This window comes from Balaenoptera borealis (genome assembly GCF_965194805.1).
Source record: "Balaenoptera borealis genome assembly, chromosome: 18".
NCBI classification, from domain to species: Eukaryota; Metazoa; Chordata; class Mammalia; order Artiodactyla; family Balaenopteridae; genus Balaenoptera; species Balaenoptera borealis.
In genome coordinates, this window is record NC_138877.1 from 25181895 (window position 1) to 25209817 (window position 27923).

General features: G+C 42.2%; 1 protein-coding gene and 1 long non-coding RNA gene across 3 annotated transcripts in view; one reads left to right on the forward strand and one right to left on the reverse strand.

Annotated features, from left to right (window-relative positions):
• The first annotated feature begins 364 nt into the window (after positions 1 to 364).
• On the forward strand, positions 365 to 26779 carry LOC309615753. 2 transcript variants are annotated; one of them, XR_014237049.1, is made up of 2 exons: positions 365 to 8053; positions 26644 to 26779. It is a non-coding gene; the product is annotated as an uncharacterized lncRNA (long non-coding RNA). The 2 variants fall into 2 exon arrangements; XR_014237050.1 differs by lacking the exon at positions 365 to 8053 and adding an exon at positions 23837 to 23910.
• The window catches only part of TNFSF11 (TNF superfamily member 11), a 39662-nt gene continuing 23723 nt past the window's right edge, over positions 11985 to 27923 (reverse strand). Inside the window, exons 3-5 of the mRNA XM_082365714.1 lie at positions 24323 to 24368; positions 24144 to 24242; positions 11985 to 18534 (exon numbers count right to left, since the gene is read on the reverse strand). Coding sequence (XP_082221840.1) covers positions 18113 to 18534; positions 24144 to 24242; positions 24323 to 24368 — 567 coding nt within the window. The 3' untranslated portion in view covers positions 11985 to 18112. The remainder of the gene's footprint in view (positions 18535 to 24143; positions 24243 to 24322; positions 24369 to 27923) is intronic.

The following is a 27923-nucleotide window of genomic DNA, read 5'->3' on the forward strand; positions in this document are numbered from 1 at the left end:
GCCCACCTGGCTTTGCTGCACAGAGTCTAGCACCCAACTGCGGCTGCGCAGAGCCCGAGACCAGTGCGGTCTTCGCGGCCCTGCAACCTAAGGGTTTAAGACTCTGCCAGCACTGGCTTAAAGTTCTTAGTAATTTTATCTTTTAATTACTTGCTTTACAACTGAAGTCTGTTAGAACAATGGAGCGTGAGCTGGGATCTTGGAGTGTCAGCTCGCTGGCAGTCCCACCTGCCACTGCCTCTCCCATCCCTGTCCCCATCCCCTCCCCGCCCCCAACTGCACCCCATCCTCCCCAGAGACAACTGTACCCCCTATGGCAACTGACATCCTATGGCGACCGGGTCGGGTGGGATTGGGAGGAGGAGAAGCTCACTCTCAGCCCTTGGCCTCTGCCCCCAGCAAGCACAGGGAGGGGAGAGAGGAGATTAACTTCCCCATCGTCATTTTGTCCTGTCCCCTTGTGCACCTTCTCACACACTCCACCACATTATTTACTAATTCAGTATTGTCGTGGTCAGAGGGGTCTATGTCTGAATGCTATCTTCCTCTGGCTGGTTGCTGCCACTCTCCACGCCTCTCCCAGCAGTGGGGCTGTGCCTGTTCACTCTTTCTTTCTCTCCTCCAGTTCCATAGTCATGAAGATAATAGTCATCATTTACAGTCTTAATACCTTCATCTTAGTAATGAGGAAACTTTACACTGAGAGGTCACATGGCTTGTTCAGGGTCACAGAACTAGCAAATGGCAGAGCCTAGACTTGAGCTGGATCTTGTGACTAAATCCAAATTCCAGATACAGCCTCCCCCCACTGTGGTCACTGGGGACCTTGATTAGAGGACGTAATAAACGATGGTGAAGCCCAATTCCTGCCCGACCTCTAGAGTCTAAAGGTAATGGCTGCATTTAGCTCTCAGTAACTGCTGTTGCCTGGTGTTTAGACAGGATGTGGATAGAAAATGGAAGACAGTGTATACCTGGCCCATTGTATTGTATATAATACCATGTTGCCTAGTGGCCTATGAAATATAACTGCCTGGATTTGAATTGGGGCTTTGCCACTTACTGTGTGCCCTTGGCCAAGTTGCTGACCTTTCTTGCCTCGTTTCCAAATCTATACAGTGAGGATAATAATAGCAATTTTTTTAAACATCTTTATTAGAGTATAATTGCTTTACAATGGTGTGTTATTTTCTGCTTTATAACAAAGTGAATCAGTTACACATATATATATATATCCCCATATCTCTTCCCTTTTGCATCTCCCTCCCTCCCACCCTCCCTATCCCACCCCTCTAGGTGGTCACAAAGCACCGAGCTGATCTCCCTGTGCTATGCAGCTGCTTCCCACTAGCTATCTATTTTACGTTTGGTAGTGTATATATGTCCATGCCACTCTCTCACTTTGTCCCAGCTTACCCTTCCCCCTCCCCGTATCCTCAAGTCCATTCTCTAGTAGGTCTGCGTCTTTATTCCCGTCTTACCCCTAGGTTCTTCATGACCATTTTGTTTTGTTTTGTTTTTTAGATTCCATATATATGTGTTAGCATACGGTATTTGTTTTTCTCTTTCTGACTTACTTCACTCTGTATGACGGACTCTAGGTCCATCCACCTCACTACAAATAACTCAATTTCATTTCTTTGTATGGCTGAGTAATATTCCATTGTATATATGTGCCACATCTTCTTTATCCATTCATCTGTTGGTGGCAATTATTTTGTGGGAATGTTAGGCTTAATGGTACCTGGTAATCTCTCAATAAATGTTAATTATCATAATGTGATAATATATAATTATTGTTACAATACAATCTTTCACTTTTTTTTGCAGCTTGGCATGGGGGTGGAATGAGGTGTGTGCCCATGTGTCCTTACCGTCTTTGAACGTCAGTATTTTGGATGCTGAAATCTGACCCTGCAGCAACAACGTTCTGACTGTTCTCCCCACACTCTTACTTTCCCACCCCCTCGTCCCCATAATCTTTATTTAGCTTCTAAAGTGGCACCATGTAGGAAATTCAACCACCCTGAGGCAGCCGTGGTAGAAAGCACCTCTAGCCAACAGCATCAACTGCCAGCCATGAGGGAAGATGTCTCTAGATGATTCCAGCCAAATGGTTGCTTTATGCAACCATTAAGTTTTGGGGTGGTTTGTTATGTAGCAATAATAATCAGAACAATGACACAAATATTGAAGTTATCAAACATATCAAACACAGATTAATCAGTTCAAAAGTAGATGACAAAAGGGAGAAGTTCAGCGAAAAACTACTTATGAAAAAAAATCAAATAGAAGTTCTAGAACTGGGACTTCCCTGGTGGCACAGTGGTTAAAAATCTGCCTGCCAATGCAGGGAGCTCGGATTCGAGCCCTGGTCCAGGAAGATCCCACATGCTGCAGAGCAACTAAACCCGTGCACCACAACTACTGACCCTGCACTCTAGAGCCTGCGTTCTGCAACTACTGAGCCCACACGCTGCAACTACTGAGGCCCACTCGCCTTGAGCCCGCGCTCTGCAACAAGAGAAGCCACCGCAATGAGAAGCCAACGCACACAATGAAGAGTAACCCCTGCTCGCAGCAACTAGAGAAAACCCACACGCAGCAATGAAGACCCAACACAGCCAAAAATAAATAAAATAAAATAAATAAATTTATATAAAAAAAGAAATTCTAGAACTAAAGAATACAATAATTGAAATCTATACATTAAAAGGAATTAGCAGCAATAAGACACAGTAAAGGCTAGGATTAGTGAGCTGGAAAACAGATCAGTAGAAAATACCCAGACTGAAGCATGGAGATCAAAAATGATGGAAAGTGCAGAAGAGAGTGTGAGATGCACATGGAAAGAGTGAAAGGTCTAATATACGTGAAATTGGAGTCATAGAAAGAGAGGAGAGAGAGAATACTGTGAAAAGCAGATTTGCAAAGGAAAGCCCAGAGAAACAAAAAGAGGCCAATCATCTGACTTCTGCATTCAGGTTCAGTGAGATGTGAAAATCGGGGCATTCTCGGGACCTTGTGCAGTGACATCCAAGGTTTAGAAACAACAGAGAACTAAAGAGCAGGGAAAGTTTTTGAGGTGAGAAAAGAGGGTGATGAAATCTGAGGTACCCAGAAGAGAAGACTGAGATAACTAAATTGTAGACCACTGAAGGCCATGTCTAATTCTTTTCTTTTTTAATGGCACTTGGCACATGACTGGCACGGAAAAGACTCTCAGTATAACATTTGCCGAGTGAGGAGCATCTGTTCCACAGAGAGAAGGCTGTTGCTCGCGCTGTTTAGGCTGGCCATTGAAGAGCTCCCTGGGGCAGCTAGACACCCTCCAGATGCTACCTTCAGATCTTTTCATTACCTTCAATCTTCATTTGTATTCTTGGCCAGAGATAAGACCTGAGAGGGGGATGAGGAGTACTAGGATTTAGGACAGCAAGTTGACCAGCTTCCTTCATTCCTGCTCCCTCCCTCCCTTCCTTCCTCTCTTCCTTTCCTCATTAAATATTCCTTGGGCAGCCCCTAGTTGCTGTTCATCGGGCTGGGTACCATGCCCACAAAGATGAATTAAAAAAAAGTCCCTGCTCTAGTGAGGGGAACAAACAGTAAGTAAATAATTACAATTTAATCTTTGAGCACTAAACCAAAACACCACAGGGGCCCAAAGAAGGGACCAACTGGCTGACGGTCATGAGAATAAAGAAAGTTTCATGCAAAAGATGATGTTGGAGCTGTACATTCAAGGATAAGGGACAGATATGAGGCAGAGAGGGGGAAAGCCCACCCAGAACAGCGGGCACAGTCTCAGATGTGTGAAGGGCATGTGTAGCCAATGAAGTAACAGATGGTATTTTGGTTTTTTTCATTTTTTTGTTTTGTGGCCACACCACGGGGCTTGTGGGATCTTAGTTCCCCACCAGGAATCGAACCCGGGCCCTTAGCAGTGAGAGTGCAGAGTCCTAACCACTGGACCGCCAGGGAATTCCCAACAGGTGGTGTTTTGGTGTGACTGGAGCATAGCCTGTAGAGGCCAGGGGACAGAGGTTTCAGGAGAAAAGCTTGCAAAAAGAGGTTGATGCCAGTAGATGTTTTGCACGTAGTCTGTTGGCATTGAGAAATGATGTACGGCTCCAGTGAGTGACATGACTGTGACTATGTTTTAGAAAATCGTCCTGTCAAGAGAGGACTGTGAAGTGGGATTGGGAGCCAGCAGAGGTGGGGGTCGGGTAGGAAGAGCAGACTGGGCTTTGGCCGCATCAACTGGCTGACACAAATTCGACTGTTGTTCAGTTGAAACATGTTTCTCCATCATCTGAACGACCAATTTTTGCAGTCATTTGGGCCAGTCGTGCAGTTGATCCAAAGCAATTGTTAAGTCATCTCAGAACTCAAAATGACTACTGATCTCATGTTCTGAGCAGCCAAACAGGTTTGGAAGAACAAGCCTCTAGCAAGCCAGGAAGGGCTCATGTTAAAAGAACAGACAGCTTCCATATTACATCCTTAGTGTATTGGCTAGAGCAGGACATTTAAGGGGGATTTCAGATTTCAGAAAAAAATGTGTGCGTGCTGGAAATCCAGCCCCAAAGCATTACTTTTAAGCCAAGTAAGCACGGAGGGAAAGGTTCAGGTGAAGGTCACACAGCTGTGAGTGGATTAGTGCTCAATGGGGTTTTGCTGCAGAGAAATCCTCCAGTTTGCCTTCTGTACACAGAAGTGGTATAAAAAATCCTTATCAACATGGCTTTCCAGAAGCTGGGCATACAGCTCGCTCTGCTCTCGTCTGGCTTCTAGCTAGGAGCCGGCTTATGGGAATTGCAAAACTTACTCCCTTCACTGCTGGAAGCCCCTCAAGGGCACTGGCTGAGACTGGGCTAGCCGTGCTTATTATTTTTTCCTCTCAACATTGTTGTATCCGGATTTGATGCCCGGAACTACTGTGACCATTTTGCTAACACCAAGAGGGTGAAGCCAACACATGAAGGAGAACAGATCAAAGGGAACAGTAAGAAGCAGACCTGGAGCCTTGACATATTATACCTGTAGCCTGATCGTCTGCTGGATTTCTTGTTATGCAAAAAAAACAATTTCCTAATTCCCCCATTGTTTGTTTAAGTCACTTTGAGGGTGACTCTCTTACTTACAGATAAAAGCATCCTGAGTTATACTTTCCAAATACACATGGACACAACACACATATGCACACCCCCCAAAATATCTCTTTTCTAACCAACCCTTGCTGTCTGAAATGCTTCTCCTTATGAACCATTCTTTTTATTGGGGAATTTTCCTTCTACTGTAACACATATCTCTCGGAGATCCTCTCTAAGACTTTTTATTTTTCTAAAACTTGGCTTAAATTTTGTTCTGTATTTTATTGAGTCCTTATTAAGTGCTAGACACTCTAGGCTGTGAGGATTTTAGATGGAGGTGGTCTTTAAATGCTCTATTTTTTTTTTTTTAAATTTGGCCATGCCACGCACACCATGCAGGATCTTAGTTCCCCGACCAGGGATTGAACCTGCGCCCCCTGCAGTAGAAGCACAGAGTCTTAACCACTGGACTGCTAGGGAAGTCCCTAAAGAATCATTTTTTTAAAAAATGAAGAATTATCTCAGATGCCATCTCCATGGACTCCCCTCATTTTTACCGCAAGGCTGATCAGCTCCCCCAGGCTGAGAGCGAGAAGTATAGAAGTGCTTGGTGGATGGGGAGGAGAAGATGGATTTGGTCCTGAGACTCTAATTCGTTGCTACTTCAAGGACATTTTTACTTTGCCTGCAGGAACGAGAAAGTGATCCATTGTAACTATGATGACAATGCACTCCCTTTCTGCCTTTCCTCCTTTCTCTTCTTTCCTTTAGAAAAAGGAAAGTTGGAAAGAGATGAGCTCAGCCTCTGGGATGTGAAACCAGAGCTCAACAGGAGAAAAACCACTTGAAATGTCAAATCAAAATAGAATTCATTTGAAGATATGGGTCAACATAGAGACCAGCACATGAATTGATCCAATGGACCCCTAAAATCTTCCCCAGAAATGATTTCTGGTTGGGAGATGGTACCAAAGGGGGTGAAGATGAGCTGGACTTCAGGACAGCTCCTAGATGCCAATCAGGTCCAGTTGAGTAACTGGTCAGACTGCCTTCAAGAATTATGACATGATTCAACCCATAGTATAATTTATTCCCTTTGACACGATTGCACATTTGTTTTACTTGAACTCTCAAAAACGCAAGGTAGGTGAAGTGGCTATTATTATCCGTTGGTCAAAAGGTTCTTTCGGTTTGTTCTGTAAGATAGCTCTAGTAGCACTTAGTTGTCTTTAACTTAATTTGAAACAATTTTGTTAGATTGTATGTGACAGCTGTCATATCAGCATGCATTTTAAAAGACATCAAAATTGGTGAAATCTGTGTAGCCTTTTTAATATTGAAGATGAAAGAAAAAAAAGCAACATTTTCAGCATATTATGCTTTATTATTTCAAGAAAGGTAAAAACGCAACTGAAACGCACAAAAAGATTTGTGCAGTGTATGGAGAAGGTGCTGTGACTGATTGAACGTGTCAAAGTGGTTTGCTAAATTTCGTGCTGGAGATTTCTCACTGGACGATGCCCCACGGCCGGGTAGACCAGTTGAAGTTGATAGCGATCAAATTGAGACATTAATTGAGAACAGTCAGTGTTATACCACGCAGGAGATAGCTGACATACTCAAAATATCCAAATCAAGCGTTAAAAATCATTTGCACCAGCTTGGTTATGTCATTCGCTTTGATGTTTGGGTTCCTTAAGCGAAGAAAACCTTCTTGACCATATTTCCTCATGCGATTCTCTACTTAAACGTAATGAAAACGTTCTGTTTTTAAAACAAATTGTGACACGCGATGAAAACTGTATACTGTACAATAATGTGGAACGGAAGAGATCATGGGCAAGCGAAATGAACCACCACCAATCACATCAAAGGCCGGTCTTCATCCAAAGAAGGTGATGTTGTTTATATGGCGGGATTGGAAGGGAGTCCTCAACATGAGCTCCTTCCAGAAAACCAAATAATTAATTCCAACAAGTACTGCTCCCAGTTAGACCAACTGAAAGCAGCACTTGACGAAAAGCATCCAGAATTAGTCAACAGAAAACACATAATTGTCCATCAGGATAACGCAAGACTGCAAGTTTCTTTGATGACCAGGCAAAAACTGTTACAGCTTGGCTGGGAAGTCTTCATTCATCCGCTGTATTCACCAGACATTGCACCTTCGGATTTCCATTTGTTTCAGTCTTTAAAAAATTCTCTTAATGGAAAAAATGTCAATTCCCTGGAAGACTATAAAAGGCACCTGGAACAGTTCTTTGCTCAAAAAGATAAAAAGTTTTGGGAAGATGGAATTATGAAGTTGCCTGAAAAATGGCAGAAGGTAGTGGAACAAAAGGATGAATACGTTGTTCAATACAGTTCTTGGTGAAAATGAAAAATGTGTCTTTTATTTTTACTAAAAAACCTAAGGCACTTTTTGGCCAACCCAAATATTTTAATTTTTTGAATATAGAAGGTAAACTACAGAAAGATTAAGTGTCTGATCCAAAATTTGAGACAGTTATCACAGGGACAAGACCAGCTCTCTGATCTCAAAACATGAAATTTGCTCTGCTTTCCACTCTGTTGTGTCTCCCTGCCATGGGATTTGACGGAAGGCACTACACCTGAAAAAAAACACATAAACGTGGCCCCATTGGTTCCATTCCCCCTCCCACAACTCACCCCATTCTGTGTAGCCTCAGCAGGAAGTTGGGGCCAAAATTCAAGGGGCTCTTAAGAGCTACACACACAAGTTGGGCTGTGGATGCTTACGACTGACAGAGGACACAGGTGAATGCATCAATCATGTACTCAACAAGCCTGTATCAAGTTCTTTTCACCTGCCCCCCTCCCTTATCTGCTTGGCACATTTGGGAGTACAAGAGAAGCACAGAGAACAGCCTCCCTGGTACTGAAGCAGCTCACACCCCTCTTGGAAGGCATGACCACGACTTAGGAGACAATCAAAAGTGGTAAGAGGGGCTTCCCTGGTGGCGCAGTGGTTGAGAATCTGCCTGCTAATGCAGGGGACACGGGTTCGAACCCTGGTCTGGGAAGATCCCACATGCCACGGAGCAGCTGGGCCCGTGAGCCACAACTACTGAGCCTGCGCGTCTGGAGCCTGTGCCCCGCAACGGGAGGGGCCGCTATAGTGAAAGGCCCGCGCACCGTGATGAAGAGCGGTCCCCGCACCGCGATGAAGAGTGGCCCCCACTTGCCGCAACTAGAGAAAGCCCTCGCACGAACCGAAGACCCAACACAGCCAAAAATAAATAATAAATTAATAAATAAAGTAGCTATAAAAAAAAAAAAAGTGGTAAGAGGCAAGAGATAACTGAGCCTTAGATTTGGTTAAAACACAAAGAACAGTGCTAAATAACTCTTGGTTAAATGAATGAATTATTAGACTGGATACTCACGTTAGTTGACTTGGAGAGTATGTATATCAGTCAAGGTTAAAAGGAGAGAAGCAGAATCACTAGAATAGACACACGTACCACACACACACACACACACACACACGCACACACAACCACAGAGAACAATAGGAATTCACAAGGAAAAGATGACTGATGGATTCATGGGGAATGTGGGGCTTACACAAGGTCTTGAAGGATGGTGAGAATCTGGTCAGGGGAGAAGTGGCAGGACATTTCAGGTAGAAGGAATGACAGCAGTCACATTGTCTGTGACTGCAGGAGTGCCAAAAAAAGCCTACTACATTTTCACATTCAAATCCCAAACACACAGACACACACACACACACGCACTCCAGATGTCACTTATTATTTACGAGTCTATAAAATGGGATTCTAACAGTCATTACATTGAATTGTAGTGAGGATTATAATAGATTATGTATGAAAATAGCCTAGCATAATGTTCAATATATAGGAGGCTCTCAGAACCTGAAAAGAAACATGTCTTACTATTGCCCGATTCACAATTTTTAACCATGGGACTAATGCTGGCATGGATTTGGTAAAAGAGAAGAAACAAATGCAGGTATTTCTTAATCATTGATCAAGGCAAAGAAAAATGCATGAAAATGCATTAATAGACTTGATTTTTGACAGTTGGATGTACTATAGTTCATAAGCCCTTTTCTGGGATAAGAAGGGAAATTTTTTTGGGGGGGGGAAGACTGGTGACTGCAGTGTACATTTTACAGAGCCAAATTGGGTGGGCTGGAGGGGCTCATGGCTGGGGCACTTGAAATGTAAGAAGATAGAGATGAAAAGGGTATATTTACTTCTCTGTGTGCCAGGAAGGACTTCATGTTTGTCCGCTGGGGCATCCGTAGAGATTTGGCTCCTAAGGGGTGTGTTCCTCTAATGAAAGGGAGCTGCTGTGCTATTTACGGGGGTTCTGATGAACTTCAGGAGTCCTTTTACTGAGTGATATGCAAGTTTGGGCCAGATCTGAACTGTTCAGGACAGCCAAAAGGAGGCTTAATATTGCCACCAGCAGCTCCCTTCTCTGCCTTTACATATTCATCACTCTTCTCTCTTAAATAAATCTTGAACCGATATTTTAAAATATTATTTTTAAGTGGCCTAAATTGGTCTACCACTTCTGGGTCAGGACCTGCATTCTGGGAGACCCAGGACATTGAATGACTCATTCCTTCCAGGGGTACCAATAACCACAGAAATCTCCCTAAGCCCCCTATAGAAACAAGATTATGTCATATTATGGCTTTTTAAAAATAATTTAAAGGCTATGATATTAACAGTGCACAACAAATTTCAAAGGATTTTATTGTGAAGCACAGATAAGAAAGGTTTTCTGGGACTTCCCTGGTGGCACAGTGGTTAAGAATCTACCTGACAATGCAGGGGACATGGGTTCAATCCCTGGTCCGGGAAGATCTCACATGTCACGGAGCAACTAAGCCCGTGTGCCACAACTACTGAGCCCATGTGCCACAACTATTGAAGCCCGTGCGCCTAGAGCCCGTGCTCTGCAACAAGAGAAGCCACTGCAATGAGAAGCCCGTGCACCGCAATGAAGAGTAGCGCCCACTGGCCACACCTAGAGAAACCCTGTGCTCAGCAACGAAGATCCAACGCAGCCAAAAATAAATAAATAAATAAATAAATTTATTTTTAAAAAGGAAGAAGAAGAAGAAAGGTTTTTCTACCCATGTTTGCCTGTTTTCCTCCCTTTAGCCAGCCTTTACTGATGGAAAAGCAGAATTTTTGCAACGGTATAGGGCCAGAAGCCGAACCCTCTTTTCAGGCCAGTAGATGCTCTATAGACACCATAGCTTGCAGGTTTGGACTTCTATGGGCCAATATTTCAGACTTAAATAAAAATTCCTAGGTTCTGAAACACTGAAGTTTCTGTTTTTAACAAACGCCTTTATTGCCTTTATCACCAATCCTTATTATGTCACAAACAAAAGTGTTCAGCTGACTTGTTGAGTTCCTTTTAACAATCTAGTTAAAAAAAAAAAAAACACAACCCACACACCTTATTAAACAGCCGTGCCACAAGGACGCCATCTTTCCATCTTTACCCAAGGAGCTTGCCAGCTAAGGGGACATTTCAATTAACTTGTCTCTGTCTGTCAAGCTTAGTCCCTTGTTGAGGGCAGAAAACAAGGTGAACAAGTTGTCAAGTCATCTTTAAAAATTTAACTCGGAGCCTCTTGGGTTTAACACATTCAGGAAAAGATTCTTCTTTGAAACTGTGCTGCTTCCTCATCTTGTCTTCTAAAATCAGGAGAATGGTGGAAAAACGTGTATCAGAAGAGAATGAGGGAATGTTGGATGATAAGCCCGTTCCTGTTCCTAATTTCAACACTGGGGAGAGGTCACTTCTTCTCATTCTAAAACACACTTTCCCCATGCTTCTAGGGTATTCCATTTCAAAATCACAGGTCCATGGACCTAGATATTATCATATTAAGTGAAGTAAGTCAGAAAGAGAAAGATAAATATCATATAATATCACTTATATGTGGAATCTAAAAAAAATTGATACAAATGAACTTATTTACAAAACAGAAATATGCTCACAGACATAGAAAACAAACTTATGGTTTCCAAAGGGGATAGCGGGGTGGAGGGTGGATAAATTAAGAGTTTGGGATTAACATATACACACTACTATATATGAAATAAACAACAAGGACCTACTGTATAGCACGGGGAAATATATTCAATATCTTGTAATAACCTATAATGGAAAAGAAGCTGAAAAAGAATATATATATGTATATATATGTATGTATGTTTGTATGTATGCATAACTGAATCACTTTGCTGCACACTTGAAACTAACACAACACTGTAAATTAACTATTCTTCAATTAAAAAAAAAATAGCACACAGGCTTACATCATGGAGCTCTAGGCTTATTTAGCACCAAAAGCTTCAATGTCGTTTCTCTATTGAAAAGATCAGCTTTAATGCTCTTTATGATTGAATTCAATGGTAGTGTCATAACAGGAAAATTTTGAAATGAAGAAAATATCCCTAATTCCATCTCCGTAACACAGCAACAGTCTCATATTTGTCTGTTCCCTCTGGGATCTGTCTCCATGCAAGTCGCAGATTGAGGGATTTTTGGATCATTCATTCTTTTTTTTTTTTAAATTATTTATTTATTTATTTTTGGCTGCGTTGGGTCTTCGTTGCTGTGCACGGGCTTTCTCTAGTTGCAGTGCACAGGCTTCTCATTGTGGTGGCTTCTCTTGTCATGGAGCACAGGCTCTAGGCACGCGGGCTTCAGTAGTTGTGCCTCGCGGGCTCTAGAGCTCACGCAGGCTCAGTAGTTGTGGTGCACGGGCTTAGTTGCACCACAGCATGTGGGATCTTCCCGGACCAGGGCTCGAACCCGTGTCCCCTGCATTGGCAGGCGGATTCTTAACCACTGCGCCACCAGGGAAGCCCCATTCTTTTACTTACAGTTTCCCCAGTCCCAGCCTCTTCCCTGGAAGCCATCGCCGCCGAAAGGAGGATACCAGGGTGGCTGGTCCAATTAATGGTTGGGATTTGGAAAGTTTAATAAGTTGAATGGTGGCCCCCCGAAGACCCGTCTACATCCTAGCCCCTAGAATCTCTGGATGACACCTTATTTAGGAAACAGGTCATTGCAGATGTAATTAAGGATCTTGAGAGATCTTCCTGGATTATCCAGGCAGGCCCTAAATCCAATGACAGTTGTCCTTATAAGAAACAGAAGGAAAGGAGACATGGGGAGATGGGGAGAAGGCCAAGGGAAGACAGAGTCAGAGACTGATGTGAAACAGCCATAGGGGACTCTTGGAGCCACCAGCAGCTGGTAGAAGCAAGAAAGGAGTCTCCCCTAGATCTACCAGAGCAAGAGCAGCCCTGCCCAGGCTTTGCTTTTAGATTTCTGGCTCCAGAACTGTGGGAATAAGTTTTTTTTGTTTTAAGCCACCGAGTCTGTGGCCATTTGTCCAGCAGCTCCAGGACACTAATACGGAGGGTAACAGCCTCTAGCGGTTTCTAGGTCAAGATTGCATGGAAGCTTCCTGACCTTTCCCAAAAGGAAGCCCACCAGCCTGTCAGGCCAGTTCTCCCAGGAACATGGACACTGGGGTTCCTACCCAGCCTAGGGCTCCCCCATGTCTTGGCAGCAGGCACCGCCCATACCTCCAGATGGCTGGGGCCGGACCCACTTCTGGGTATCCTGCCAGTCTTCTTTCAGAATTGAACCCCTGCTTGAGCCTTTGGTCACACACTACTCATCCCTGAACCAACATGGATTCTCACCCACAAGTTGCTTTCCTATTTCATTCCCATAGGCCAGACACTCCTCGCGGCTCCCTAACTATTGACTTGGGCCTAGTAGGGGATGGGACTTGCCTTTTGGATTATGGGCCACCTATTTGGTGATTTTGTAGAAGAGAAGGCAATGGAAGGTGCCGCTTCTGTTTCTAGTGTAGACCTGACACGCTGTGGGCGTCTCTTTCTTCCTCTGCTGCAGTGTCTCTCTGCACTTTGGGATTTAGGTAAACTCCTCTAGATGCCCCTTGCCTATTTCATGACATGTTTCCTCACTTGGACATTCTTGGTAAGTCTCATTTATTATTTGTGCTTTCCCTAGAGTTGTGTGTGAACTTTTCTCCTTTTACTTATTAGGGTCTAGGATGTCTTCCTTCTAAATTTGAATACTCCATCTTAAACCTGAACAAGTGTCCTCAGCACAGGTTTCCCCACCCAGAGAAGGTTCAAGGACCCTGCCTCAAAGCACCTCCACCCCAAGGTCATGGCTGTGGCCCCGCACTTCTCTCCTTTTCTGCTTCTGCAGGGTGCTCTGTTCTGCATCTCACAGTGTTTGGGCAAATGCTGTCCTTCCACTGGCTCCCACCAGAAATGCAATAACAACAAACACATGAGGATGCTGGTAACTTACCAAAGATTTCAGGGTCACAGGTACAGTTCTGATCTCTCAACCCTCCTGCCCTTCCTGCCACCAGCCATGTGACCATCCTGCAGCCCCAGGAAATTAATACCATCTCTCTCCTGGTGTCCCCCGCAACTCAGAGCATAGTGCTTTGCTCAACACAGGCAGTGCCGGGCAGCTAGAGAAAAAGTGGACAAACTGTGTGCATGACCTGGGACTCAGGATGTAGCAAATGGGATGAGAGGTTAAAAACAGTGGCTCCTGTTTGAGCACCTCCCATTGCTAATCCTCACAACTCTTCAACACAGACAGAGAGACTCCTGCTTTACAAGAAAGGAAACTGAAATCCAAATGGTGGCTATCTGCCCAGGGTTACCAGGCAGCAGAGCTCAGATTCCAAGCCTGAATCTGGCTGATGCCCAAATCTGCGATCCTTCTTCCAAAAGATGTTCATGTCTCATGAGGTACTTTCATTCCACCAACGTGGGATTGTTGAGATCAGTCTTTTGAGGCAACACAGCTTCTTCAGAATCCATAGGAAAAGGAAGAAAATGGATTTTTCCCAAGAGAATGACATCCCTTGATTTTAAGACCCTGATAAGGGAGATTGAAATATCTATTATCTTTTATCGGGAGAACTTCTTGTCTCTGAAACCAGCCCTGATCCCCGGTATCTTAGCTCTGGCTGCTACAAACGGAGCAAGTGACCCCTAGCTCATTCCTTTGCCAACGGAAAGGGCTACCTCTTTGAATTTTCAAAGCAGATGATTCTACAGGATTTTTCTACAGATATGGAAAGCCAGTAGCATATGAATAATGTTGTAAGTGGTCCACATCTGATAATATCAAAGAGCTTGTCACTGCAAATAGCCAGAGCACTGGTCAAGATGCAGTAACAACAGAAAAAAATCAGTCAGCAAAGGAGAAGGGAGGTGAGGGTAGATGATTAGGAAACAGAATTTTTAAAATACAAGACTAGAAGAGTAGCAGTATCATAAAATATTATTAATCAAAAGGATAGATTTTTGTTTTATAGCTAACATCTAACACTCACTGTGTACAAATTTTTTATTGTACAAAGGGACACAAGGCTAAGTCATAATAATGTGACTCAATAACTAATTAGCATTTATAAATGCAACTACTGGGGGACATATATCAATTTCATTGCAAGGAAGCTAGAGAATCCATTAACAAAGCCAAGCCTGAAGCCAGCACGCGCTTGGAGGGCCCCCCAGTGACTCCACAGGCTAAACGTGGAACTGCAGGTTGAGTCAAAGTTGGGTCCCTAAAATGCGTACGTATGACCCCAGGCCGCTACCTCTACCCCAGGCCACATTGATAATTATACACCCAGAGAGAGGATGGAGTGTGAGGTGCTTAGGTTCCCACCTAAGTCACTGGGGAAATGGATCTTCTCTGGTTAGTTCTCTAGGATGGCCTGATGGAGATGAATGAGACAAAAGGAAGCAGGAGGAAAGGGAGGAAAGCAAATTTGCTAGACAAGGATGGCTGCGCATGTAGTGTTTTGGGAAGATGCAAGGATTCATGGACCTGGTATAGCTGTCAAAACCGACTCAAGAAGAGAGATGACTTCAAATTTGGCACCCTTCCCTTGCTTCAGATGTGGCAGGTGTTGGGAAGAAGATTGAAATGGAGTAGGTAAAATAAGCAAACAGTTCCATTTGCCCTAGCATCCAGTATGTGTTGGTTTCCTGACATATTTTGTCACTCCTCAACCTTCACTTCACTGTGCTGAGTGCTGACACGGTCGGGTACTATTACCATCAGATGCAGCAGCCTTCTGTTCCACGAGGGCCATCGGAGAAACTAAATGGTCCTCGGAGGCAAGAGCCAGGCATTAGGGGAAAAGAAAAAAAAACAGGATTGAAACACTCAAGAGTGGAAGTGGAAAAGGGGGTGAGTGAGAAGAAAAAGCAGGAGTAAAAAGTAGCATGTGAGTGGGAAAAGTAGGGTTTGGATCCTGTTTTGGATTCTGCTATTCAGATCCTGGAAAGCCTTGAGTGTCACTAGAAAAGAGAACAAGCCTTTCCCAGACCTCCTGGCATATCCATTTGCTACAGTTGCCTCCTTCAAGGCACAGGCCAGTTCACACCAACATTTCATTGTCATAGATTCATTCCAGCGAAGCTCTAAATATCTCTGACCTATCAGGTTGTCAACATACACGAAATTCACATTACAGTCAGGCTGAATATTCAAGGTCTTCTCTAGAGGATCTCTCTTAGCATGGCAGACCATCCACCATGTTAGTTCTCCAGTCTGGCTAGTGCCACCATGTATTTTCTTACTAGATTCCAGGTTTTTTCCATCCCTAGGCCTTGAGTTTTAGCTCATTTCTGAGAGACTGCAAGTTAGTTGCCTCTAAGTTAAAAGTGGGAATGGATATTCAGCCCACCTCCTATCCAGTTTTGATTTCATTTCTAGACCTTCTGTGATCCCCATTATTGGGTTCAATGGTCTCCTTTCTGTTCCTACAGCATTCTATAGATGCCCAAGACTTGGAGATTACCACACTCTTACTAGGCTGGCTCCCCACTGAAATGAAGTTTCCTGCAGGGCAAGAGGAGTGCCATAGTATCCCCAGTGCCTGGTACAGTGCCTAGCACATAGTTGATGCTCAATAAATAATGTGCAGCAAAGAAGCAAATGAATGAATGAATGTTATTCACCTTTGGAAATGATAGACTCATATTCTAGAAGCCAGGGTAGCTAATAAGGCTCTCTATGTAACAAGATTTTGTGTCAGTGGAGAGTAGAGAAATTCTCCAGTGGTCCCTCAAAGTTAATTTTTCCTTAAACGAAGAATATTTGGGACCAGCAATTGGGATATGTAACAGACATTTTGTACGAATCTACCTCAGATTTACTGATAGTTTGAAAACAATAGGTGTATTTTGGTCAATGACCAAGTCCCACCCCAAAAAAGAATTGACAATTTTTTTCTTTGTAACCTCTGCCATTTTTCTCCTTTTATCCTGTTCCAACCATCAAGAAACATTTATCCACAAATGGCAAGTGCCTTGAATTATAGCTTCCTGTGTCTTCCCAAGCTGTTCATTTCCTTCTGTCTCATGTGGAGTAATCAACATGGGCTAGATGGCTCCCTCACGTAAATTTCCATGAGGACGAGCATCCATCCACTGTTAATGCTTCTTCACTAGTAAGAGATACAACGTTCAGGGTTTCCTCCAGGTCAAATGATTGTTCTGCAGGGCCTTATGAACTTGTGCAAAGCACTATTTTTTCTTACGATATAGGCGTAACAAACTTTTCTTTTTTGAGTGGTGAAGCCTCTGTGTTCTATCTGGCTACATTCTTGCATACAAATCCCTTGTAAATTATTTTTCAAATTCCGAGGTTCAGCAATTTAATTGAATCGGTTCCTAATTTTTAATTAAATCTGCATTTCTCCCGGTAACCTTTGGAAAGACAGAAGCCACATTACCATATTGGAGAGAAAGGATCACAGAGCAAGACAGACATAAAAGAGAAGCACAAAATCACAAGGCAGGTTTTCCTATAAATTTATTTTCATACCAAAAAAAAAATAACATTCTAAGGCAATGTTTTTATTGTATAGTATAAAATAACTTCCACTAAATTAAAAATGGAAATTTTTTTTGCTATAAGCCACTGATAACTTTTCCATGAAAAAAATTTACAATTTGCAGCACCTGTAGAAAAAAACACCTGTTCAATAATTATATAAATACTCTTGACAGATCCCAGTAGCCCATTATGTATCCTTTTTGGCAATGTCAGCTTTCTAAAGTCAATTAGCTTCTAAATTTGAAAGGCACCTGGTGGCCAACATTCTGCTTAATATTCAAGGCATCCATTTTAATTTTTTGGAAACAGACTTGAGAAGTCTGAAAAATCTATTAAGTTAAAAAGAATGAAGAAGTATCATACAGTTGATATTAGCAAACAACATTTTTCCCCTTAGCTGCAAGTTTTCCCCAGGGGATTTACAAAGTGCACCAGTTAAATACGTCTGTACATTTAAAACATTAAATATGTCAACAGCAAGACATTTTTAAATATTTTGAATCAAATACTATAGCACAAATATAATTTACAATACTTTGCACAGAAAACATTACATCTGAAATATAACTTTAGATATTATATAAAAATACATATATTTTTTTCTCCTCATTAGAAAAAGTATTTATTTGCAGGTTCCAGGATGATGTAACAATTCAAAAGAATTTAACCCTTCAGATGGTCATCAGTTTGCAATTAGATGACACCCTTTCCACTTCAGCTGCATCGTGGCACCTAACCACGGATTAGAGACAGAGAATTAACCCCTCCCATAGCCCAAAGGCAGTTTTTCATAAAGGCAACCATAATTGCTCCAATCTGCTTTAATTCTAGGAATTCATTACAAAATTTAAAAACCACTGTGTAAGAAAACCCTTAGATTATAACACACCTTGAGTCCAACATCTCCCATTGGCTGTAAATACATTCGCTCCCTACAGAGTCAAAGGCATGGGTCTTCTTGTACCCTGTGGGTCATAGCTCTTAGTAGTCTCACACACCTACATATATCTTTCTTGGCTTGTTTTTAAAGTTTTCTATACATCCTAGGAAATACGTGAAAACGCTTCATAAAATGGGGCTCAATCTATATCTCGAACTTTAAAAGCCCCAAAGTACGTTGCATCTTGATCTGGATCCAGTAGTGAAGGGTTGGATACCTCAATGCTTATTTTCTCACCAGACCGTAGCTTAAAAAATCCTCCAACGTTTATGGAGTAAAAATGGAATTCAGAATTCCCCGACCAGTATTTGGTGCTTCCTCCTTTCATGAGGGTATGAGAACTCGGGATTTTGATGCTGGTCTTGGTGACATACACCATTAGCTGAAGATAATTCGCAGTGAGGTTTCCGGAAGTTTCATGATGTCGAAAGCAAATGTTGGCATACAGGTAATAAAAGCCATCTTGGTTAACTATTAGTTTTCCATTGCTGAAAGTCATGTTGGAGATCTTGGCCCAACCTCGGTCATGGTACCAGCAGGACAGACTCACTTTATGGGAACCTGAGGAAAAGAGAGGCACGTGATTTAAAACCCACCCCTTCAAGGAGAAGGACATCCTCACAATTCTATGAGGTTGGAGAAAGACTTACTGTAACAGTCATTGTTCCAATGGGAGAATAATTTCTCAGAATTTATTTTCTAAAAGGGGAGTACAAGTACATTAAGAAGTACTTGTGCTCTCTGCTAGGCACCTGAGAGGGGACAAAGACAAAATCTCAATTTTCCTGCCCTCAAGGAGCCTGTAGTACACAAAGGATAAGTATGATATATGGTCAGACAGGAAGCAAGGCATGGGCCCTGATAAGAAAGGTGTGGATATTGCAATGGGAATTCAAAGGAAAGAGATTACTTCTTCCCAGAGGGTTCAAGAACGATTTTGCTGGGCTACTGAGCCTGATAACTTAAAGGAAGAATTCAGCCAACAGAAGCATAAAGGTCATTCAAGGTTGAAGGAAGAGAATCAGCCAAAGGCAGATGAAACAAGAAAGCAAGAAACAAGTATAGGAAGAGAATATCCAGACTTCACATGACCCCACCTTCTCTTTTAATTCATGGAGACAGGTATACAGAAGGAGCTGAAAATCTGGGTCACAGCAACTTTGACCAAAAAGTCAAACTCTTAAACTCTATATTCTCATCACCATTGATTTTCCCCTCCTCCAATAGCCCAAATGCCTCCCAAGGTCACACGACTGAAAAGCTGCCCCCAGAGAAGTTCACAAAGAACATATCCTTGGCATTGCACTCCCCAGCTTCACAACTTCATGCAATCCTTTGTGCCCAAAGGATGGTAAAATCTCTTCTAATTATTAGACCAGAATTCTCCTTTAGCTCCTTCTCACACCTGAGCTTCACAACTTCATGCAATCCTTTGTGCCCAAAGGATGGTAAAATCTCTTCTAATTATTAGACCAGAATTCTCCTTTAGCTCCTTCTCACACCTGAAATGTGACAACCGATCTTCATGTCACTGTTTCTGGAGCAGCAGAAGTTTCTAGAAAATCTTCTAAGTCAGAAAAGTGTCCAACGCTTTGAATATTTCAGGTCTTTAGTGTACTTTACTAGGTCTTTAAAAATTGGGACTACCTCCATGATAAACCTCATTAATCAAATATTTATATTTATATGGATACCTATTAGCCAACTGGAAAAGATGTCAGCTAGTGGGGAAAAAGCTGTTATACTGTGGAAAGTCCAGAGTTTTCCTCCAGAGGATTTTGTAAACACTTATGCTAAGTTAAGATTGTCATCTGCTAGGATTTCAACAAGGCAAAACAGAGCTGAGGAGTCTCAGAATGGGGTTGGGAGCAGTTTCTGCAGCCAGGGAGAAGTTCTTTGCTGCCTGTCACCCACGAGAAATCCCCCCACGGAATTTAGACTTAAAGTGGATTCCACGGATCCATCACAGCTGACAACACTTCGGCTAGAGTGGGTCCTTGGGAGATCTTTGCAGAACCAGAAACCCACACTGGCTAACTTTCAAGACTGGCCTGAATCCTGGGAAAACGTGAACACCTGCATCTTTCTCTGGAAAGCCACAAAAAGGAGAATGTTCTATTGTCCCTGGAGGGCTACTGGGCAGCTGGGATATGGTCTGGGGACCTCAATACCAGGCTGTTCCAGAACCAACTAGATGGTAGTTGGTAGGGTAAGTGGAAGAAAAAAAAAATGCAGCAGTGTCCAAGCTATGGTGGGGCAACCCACCATCCTTAGACATGCCTGCAAAGGCAAAGAAGCCAATGGTTCCAATCCCCGTGCTCAGGGACAGGACAGATTTCCTGAACTGCACATCGTATCCATAGGAGGGTGCCCGATTGAGCCTGAGAAGCCATCACAGGCACTGCTGCCTCCAGAACCCAGCACAGCGCCCTGCCCTTTTTCATCGGAGGTCCTACCTCAGATCATCCTAGATTAAAGCATCCCAAATGTAAATATCATTCCATGGTCCCAAGTGAGTCAAAATGAGACTGTAAGACTCTTTGCATCACATCCTCATGAACACTAGCAAACTAACTTCTCCAGGCTGGTAAACAGCCACCTAATCCATTGACAGAGCTAAAAAAACTCAAGGTGCTTCCTATCTCAAACCATCCCATGGCTACCTCCTTCTTCCCCTACTCTTGTATTCAATCCTTTATGCAATCAATTATCGGTCTTATAGTTTATCTCCTATGACGGCCCTTAACAGATAGCAGCAGAATGACTAAGGTGACGTCTACCCTCTCGACAGGTTGGATCAGCTAGCGTTAGACCAAGGGCTCAGAGATACAGTCCAGGGAAGGCAGGGAAGGATATGAAAGAGAGAGGAGAACACAGAAACCCTGACCGCATACCTCTCCCGTTGTTAGCTCAAGTCAAGTGGAAGGAGTGTCCTTATTTCCTTCTAAACATGCCTATATTTATCCATTCGCTGATCAATTTAGTCATTTAGTAAATATCTGAATGGTGCTTTCTGTGGGCATTCATTCTATCCACAGTTAAGAATTGCACCAAGCAGTATACCCTCAAGGCACTTAGTAGTGGAGAAAAGAAGAAATGGGCACACCAAATGAAAAATATAACATTTTCATTTCTGCGGGTCACACAGCACATGGTTGAAGTTCAGTTAAAGCACCTGCCAAGTGGAAGCTGCAGAAATTAGTGGCGACCACGTGAACTCAGCCCAGTGACAGAGGGCAGGGAGGACTTAGGTCAAATGTGGACGGGTTGAGAAAAGGGAGAGGATTGTGAGCGAGGGAAACTGTTCGAGCAAAGAACGGAATGCACACAGCACGCAGAGGAAAAGGGAGAAGAACCGTCAGTGTGAACTGGAGAGCTCATGAATAGCGATAGTGGGAGAAAAGACGAGAATAGCGCCCCCATCAGGTTGGAGGACCTCACACAGCAAGTCTGGGTTTCCATCACTAGACGACCTTCAGCCTCCCCAGCCGCCCCAGCCCCTAGGGTCACTGCTATTAGATATTAGAGAAGAAGTCTCTCCAGATATTTAGTCTGAGCTGCCCTTAAGAAAGCCGTGAATCCTGACCTCACAAAATACTCCCCAATGCATTTTATTCAAGAAGCTTTGAAATACAGTCAGTATAAGGCAGATTCTGATTTCTTTCTTATGTGTAAATAAGTACAAATAGGTATGAAACAGAGGCCCCGAATGAACATGCAAAATTAAAGCCATCTTCCTCTGAAGTATCCAATCCTGGCTCAAACTGGGAGATAAATGGACTCAAGGAGTCATTGGCCAAGTCAGAAGAGCAAATTCTATTTTCTTAAACAGAAGCATACACTAACTCATTTCACTCTGTCTCAAGCTCAATAACCATCAGAAAATAACCAGGAGTTTTGCCTTCTTTTTGGCAATGATTTGATGCAAGGTGCCCGGAGGGAGAGCTATATAACTAAAACATGCTTGCTATTGCCAAATAGACTTTGGCACACAGTCTAATGCAATATTTATCATATGCCATTTAAAATGAACTGAAAAGATAAATGCAGACTACATTCACAGCACACACAGCTGATAGATCAGTATTAATTTGATTGCCTTTGCTAACATGCAAAATAGTTTTCCACTCATAAAATTAGTGTAGTTCCACCATAAGGCACACACATACACACACACACACACACACACACACACACACACACACACACACACACACAAAGAGAGAGAGAGAGAGAATTTGTTTATGAAGCAAATATCTGGGACGGTATAGATAGTTTAGGAAAATCTAAAAATCAAAGAGTTGGTTTCTCCTTTCTATGTCTGCAGTCAGGAAAAATTCCTTTGTGGCCCATACTATATTAGTAGCTTCAAAACTGCTTATTAAAACTTGGATTTTTTTTAACTTTAAGAACTTGCCTTGAATCATTTTTGTAAAACAAAAAATAGAATATATAAAATTATTTAATTAAACTTTAAATAATGACAAATTACATTCACTAAGTTCTTACTATATGCCCACTTCCATGTAAGTATTTTAGTATATAACCTCATTAAATCTTCATAGCTGCCCCATGAGGTACAAACTGTTACCACCCCCATGAAGAAGCTGACACACAAAGGATTCCAATAATTTGCACAAGGTCACCCAGCCAGGTGGTACAGTGGGACCTCAAACCCAGGCCGTCAGACTTGAGACGCCCTGCTATTAAAACCACATTAATCTACTTCTTACACGAAAAGAGGAACATAAGCGCTCTGAATTTATTTCCCTCTGACAAAGCCAACTGGCCACAAGGTACTTATGTGATAACCTATAGTATAAAAAGCATGGACTTGGGAATCAACTAGAGTGGAATTCAACTTCTAATCCTACCACGCTGTAACCTTGATCAGATAACTTACACTAGGTGGACCTTGGTTTCCCTGTTTGCAAAATCTGAATGATAATCGCTACCTTGCAGGGTTGTAGTAAGGTTTAGAGATAATGAATACAGAGCAAAATGCCTGATACAAAGTGTGTGTATAAATGGTATAAGAATAATAACAATAATATTCCATTGTCACTCCATCATAATGTTCTTTGTGATCTTTCTGATGCTCACCTAACCCAATGTGAATTAACCAGTGGGGATTATATGATGGAAATCACTGGTACGTTAGGTAGATGTAGACACAGAGCTCTGGGTTTCCTCATTTCCAAAAGATAATGAGGTCTCCAGTCTATTGAGCTAAATTCTTAGCCAGAAAAAAACGATAACTCCCTGGAGAAGGAGTGTGTCTCATTTTCCAGAGGGCTATTGCCTCTTAAATATCACTCTGTTGAGCTCCTGCCTGGAACTCTGCAGGAGATGGCTGAGTATATGACCACCTGGAGGAATTCATGCACCTCACAGGCCAGCGATGGGGATGTGTCAACTTTTGCTTGGAAAAATAGAGATGAGTATAACACGGGATTATCCTTCCCAGTTATGCAACCTCAACTAGCAGTCTTTTAAAATAAACTCACTCTGATGATCTGAAAATGAATATAGTGATGATGTCCATTCCGGCACGATTGAGAATCACTGTTTCCATGATGTGGATGACTAACTGAAGAATAGATGATCTTTCTTCTGGTCTAGAAGTTAAGGGCTCTCAAAATTTTGCTAACAGGCTAAGAATAGGTCTGAGTATTCAGATGGGCTGATAAATGACTCTTTTTTTAAACATCTTTATTAGAGTATAATTGCTTTACAATGTTGTGTTAGTTTCTGCTGCATAACAAAGTGAATCAGATATTTGTATACATATATCCCCATATCCCCTCCCTCTTGCGTCTCCCTCCCACCCTCCCTATCCCACCCCTCCTATCCCACCCCTCTAGGTGGTCACAAAGCACGGAGCTGATCTCCCTGTGCGATACAGCTGCTTCCCGCTAGCTACCTATTTTACATTTGGTAATGTATATATGTCAATGCTACTCTCTCACTTCGTCCCAGCTTACCCTTCCCCCTCCCTGTGTCCTTAAGTCCATTCTCTATGTCTGCATCTTCATTCCTGTCCTGCCCCTAGATTCATCAGAACTATTTTTTTTTAATTCCATATATATAGTGTTAGCATACGGTATTTGTTTTTCTCTTTCTGACTTACTCTTGAAATATTTTTCAGGCTGGATATAAATGGAACTTACCTGATGGGATGTCAGTGGCATTAATCGTGAGATGGGCAAAGGGCTGCGTCTCAGGCTTGTTCCTTCTGGCCAGATCTAACCATGAACCTTCCACCATGGCTGGAGATGAGAGAAGCCATGTTAGCTCAAAGAGGAGTCACCCTAGGGGTTTTCAAATATTTATACAGATCCATGCTTACCTTTTTCTGCTCTGATGTGTTGTGATTTAACAACATGTTGCATTTCCTGCAATAAAAAGAAAAAAGAATCTTATTTATACACTCTTTTGATAAAGCAGTTAAGAATTCAGGACTGTTGGACATACAATAAATTAATCCTCTTTCCTTCAAAATATGCCAGAAGTACATAGGCAGTAAAATTTCTTGATGTTCTAAGTAGCTATCAAGGGAAGTTCACCCCAAAGAATTATGTTGATGTGCTTAAAAAGCAGACTACACACATACCATCCAATAAAATACTCTGGACAATAAGAGGAAATAAAAGACAATGTAAATTATAAAACATGGAATCACTGAACATAATTAAACATTTGTAGCAGGTACACAAATGGAGATGAAGTTAACTAGGAAAATAACAATTACCACAGAATATATGACCCTCTTAAATCTTTAGAGAGTCTCTTTTTATGTCTGTTTCATTAGTGAATTCCTGTTATAATGTTGAAGCTCAGCCCATAAGAAAGAGAAAGATGCTTGGCTCCCAGTGGTTAATTTTTTATTTTAAAAAGTCACAGTGTATTTAAATTACTACATGGAAGTCTAAGAGCTTCTAGATTACCAATCATTAACTTAAAATATTGCCACAAATAGAGGTTTAGAAGTGCAAGCCAGGGCTTCCCTGGTGGCGCAGTGGTTGAGAGTCTGCCTGCCAATGCAGGGGACACGGATTCGAGCTCTGGTCTGGGAAGATCCCACATGCCGCGGAGCAACTGGGCCCGTGAGCCACAATTACTGAGCCTGCGCGTCTGGAGCCTGTGCTCCGCAACAAGAGGTCGCGATGGTGAAAAGGCCCGCGCACCGCCATGAAGAGTGGCCCCTGCTTGCCACAACTAGAGAAAGCCCTCGCACAGAAACGAAGACCCAACACAGCCATAAATAAATAAATAAATAAATAAATAAATAAATAAATAAATAAATAAATAAGTGCAAGCCAGTAAAAGAACTCAAGTACATAAAGAACGTAGGTAATTGCATATCTCAATTTGAGCCCTGACAATGAAGGGTCCAATAAGTAACTGCAGGCCCACCTGAATCAAGACCTTAGCTACCATTAAATAGTAAAGTGATGTGGATGGAACTTCAGGCTTTGACTTCAGCTCAAATCCCTTCTCAATCACCTAAAAATACTGAGGATATTAATAGCACCTTTATCATCGGTGGTTGTGAAGACTCAATGAGATCATGCATGTAGGCACTCAGCAGAGGGTCTGGTAACTCCATACATCTAAATACTACTAGAAACACTCTGGAGAGATTCCTAATTTCTCTGTTATTGGGGTGACCATCCATGCTAACTACCCCACCCCCTCATGATGTTTGAAAGGTAGGCCAGATAGCTTAAGTTCTTGGAATGTCTGGAGAGAAGGGCTTTGAGATAGATGATAGTTAGATAGATAGAGGCTATAACAAAACTTCAACTGTTAACAGTTGGAAGGGTTCTAGTGGTAAAATTACATTGATTCTTCTCTCTGCCTTCAAGACCCCCAAGAGAGAAGAGAATCAATTCTATTTTTAAAGACCCTTGGAGGATAGCACAGCTGTCTTCAGTTACCTATTCTAACATCCTAAAGAAGTCACAGCATGACTGACTTTTAGAAGGAAACTTTACAGCCTCATCCAAGGCTACTTCCTGCCCTTGCCTTGACCCAGGGCACTGCCCTGCACAGCTCTGGGAGCACCTCTGCAGGAAATTCCAGGCAAATGATGGCTGGCTCTTTTGCGTTGTGCAATGCAGTGGCCAGGCTTTGTTCCTCTCCCCACACCATCCAAGCTTTATTTCTCTCCCCTGCTGACTGCCAATCTCCCAAGTCTTTTCTCATGATCTTTGGATTCCCAATGGTACCCTGATTTCTGGAATTTCCTGGTTTAGTCTTCCCTGCGTTCACAACAGAGATTTATATATGCACAATGTACCTATTATACATTGTGTATACCTTTATACATTTATATATACACAGTGTATCTTTTACCTTTATAAATACATAATACATTACATATATAATGTATATATAGTGTATCTTTATTCATTGTATATATCTTTTCACATTTATAATGGTGATATATACACACACACAATGTTTACTATACATTTACTATACATGTATATAGCTTTATACATTTATGATACAATATATCTTTATACATTGTATATCTCTTTATATACTTATATATTTGTATATAATGTAACTTTATCTGATTATTATCTCTTAAAAGATTGGAACAAATAGGAACCTGATGACAGTAATTCAGAGATTTAAAGCTACCCCTCATTTTCCCTCTAGCCCCGATCTGCCTCATCATCAGAAGGAAGAGGGGAGAGGGAAGAAGGAAGCAAAGCAAAGTATGACATATGCCTACAAATGCCTGCTTGGTGCTTTTCTATTGAGAAGAGCACACTTATTATTGAGAAAAACAAGGTAAGATCCGTTTTGCTAGCTCAGTGGTTCTCAACCTTGAACATGCAGCATGATCTCCCACAGGGCTTGTTGAAACACAGTTTCTGATCTGCTTGGTCTGGGGCGGGACCTGAGAATTTGCATTTCTAACAGATGAGCTGGTGTTGCTGACCTGGGGCCTCCATTTGAGAAGAGCAATCCCTCTCACATCCCAAAAGATTTCAGAGATGAGCAAATCTGAGATTTTCTTGAAGCTTGAGACTAGGACAAAGGAGCAGCAGACAAAAGTCACTGATTAAGTGGGCAGGGAAAGTTTGTTCTCTCCTACCTGGGAATGAACTTCTCCTGCCCATTTAATCAGCAGGTGCTAGGTCAGAGCTGTCACAGAAACTTTTCATGTCAAGAAAATTCAATAACCAGTGCCATTCAGAAACACTTTCAATGTCTGCTTAAAAAAGAAAAAAAAAAGTGTGTCATGACCCAAGATGAATTAAAACTTGAGCTAAAGACCCATGAGGTAATGCTGCTTTCATGTTATATATTGTTGGGTATCCAAGAATTGCAATTCCTCTCAGAAACCCTATAGGGAAGTTTCCACATGAAAAGCAAAGTACATGATGTGTCTATAGCCTCAGGCTACAAAAAATGTAGTCTCAATATCTGTTCTTATATCCCTACCCCACCCCAATCTTTTGAACTCAAGATCATTGTTATTTATGTGCACAGATATCAACCACGAACATAACATTCTTCTAAGACTACAGTTTTAGGGTACCCTGGCCCAACTCCAGCCAGTCTAACTCAATTAGTCTGATATTGACTTGGTAGCTTTTTACAAGAATCTCCCCAGGTGATCCTAATATGCAGCAGGCGTTGAGAAGCATTATTACTAATTGAGCGTTTCCGTGAATGGTTGCTTGGTGACAGCTCTATTTAGTCCTAGATTTATTATATCCTCACGATTTATATATATTCCAAGTGTTGAAAATTAAATCATCCCTTACATTTGCAGCCAACAAAAAGCCAACTACCTCCCCTTGTATTATCCTGTTTGATTCATGTTAGAATCAGAGGCTGGGTAACTACTACTAAGCTCACTTTTCAGACTGGAAAATCGAGGCCAAGAGAGAATAAAGATGCCCCTAATAACTTTGGGACTTGAGCCT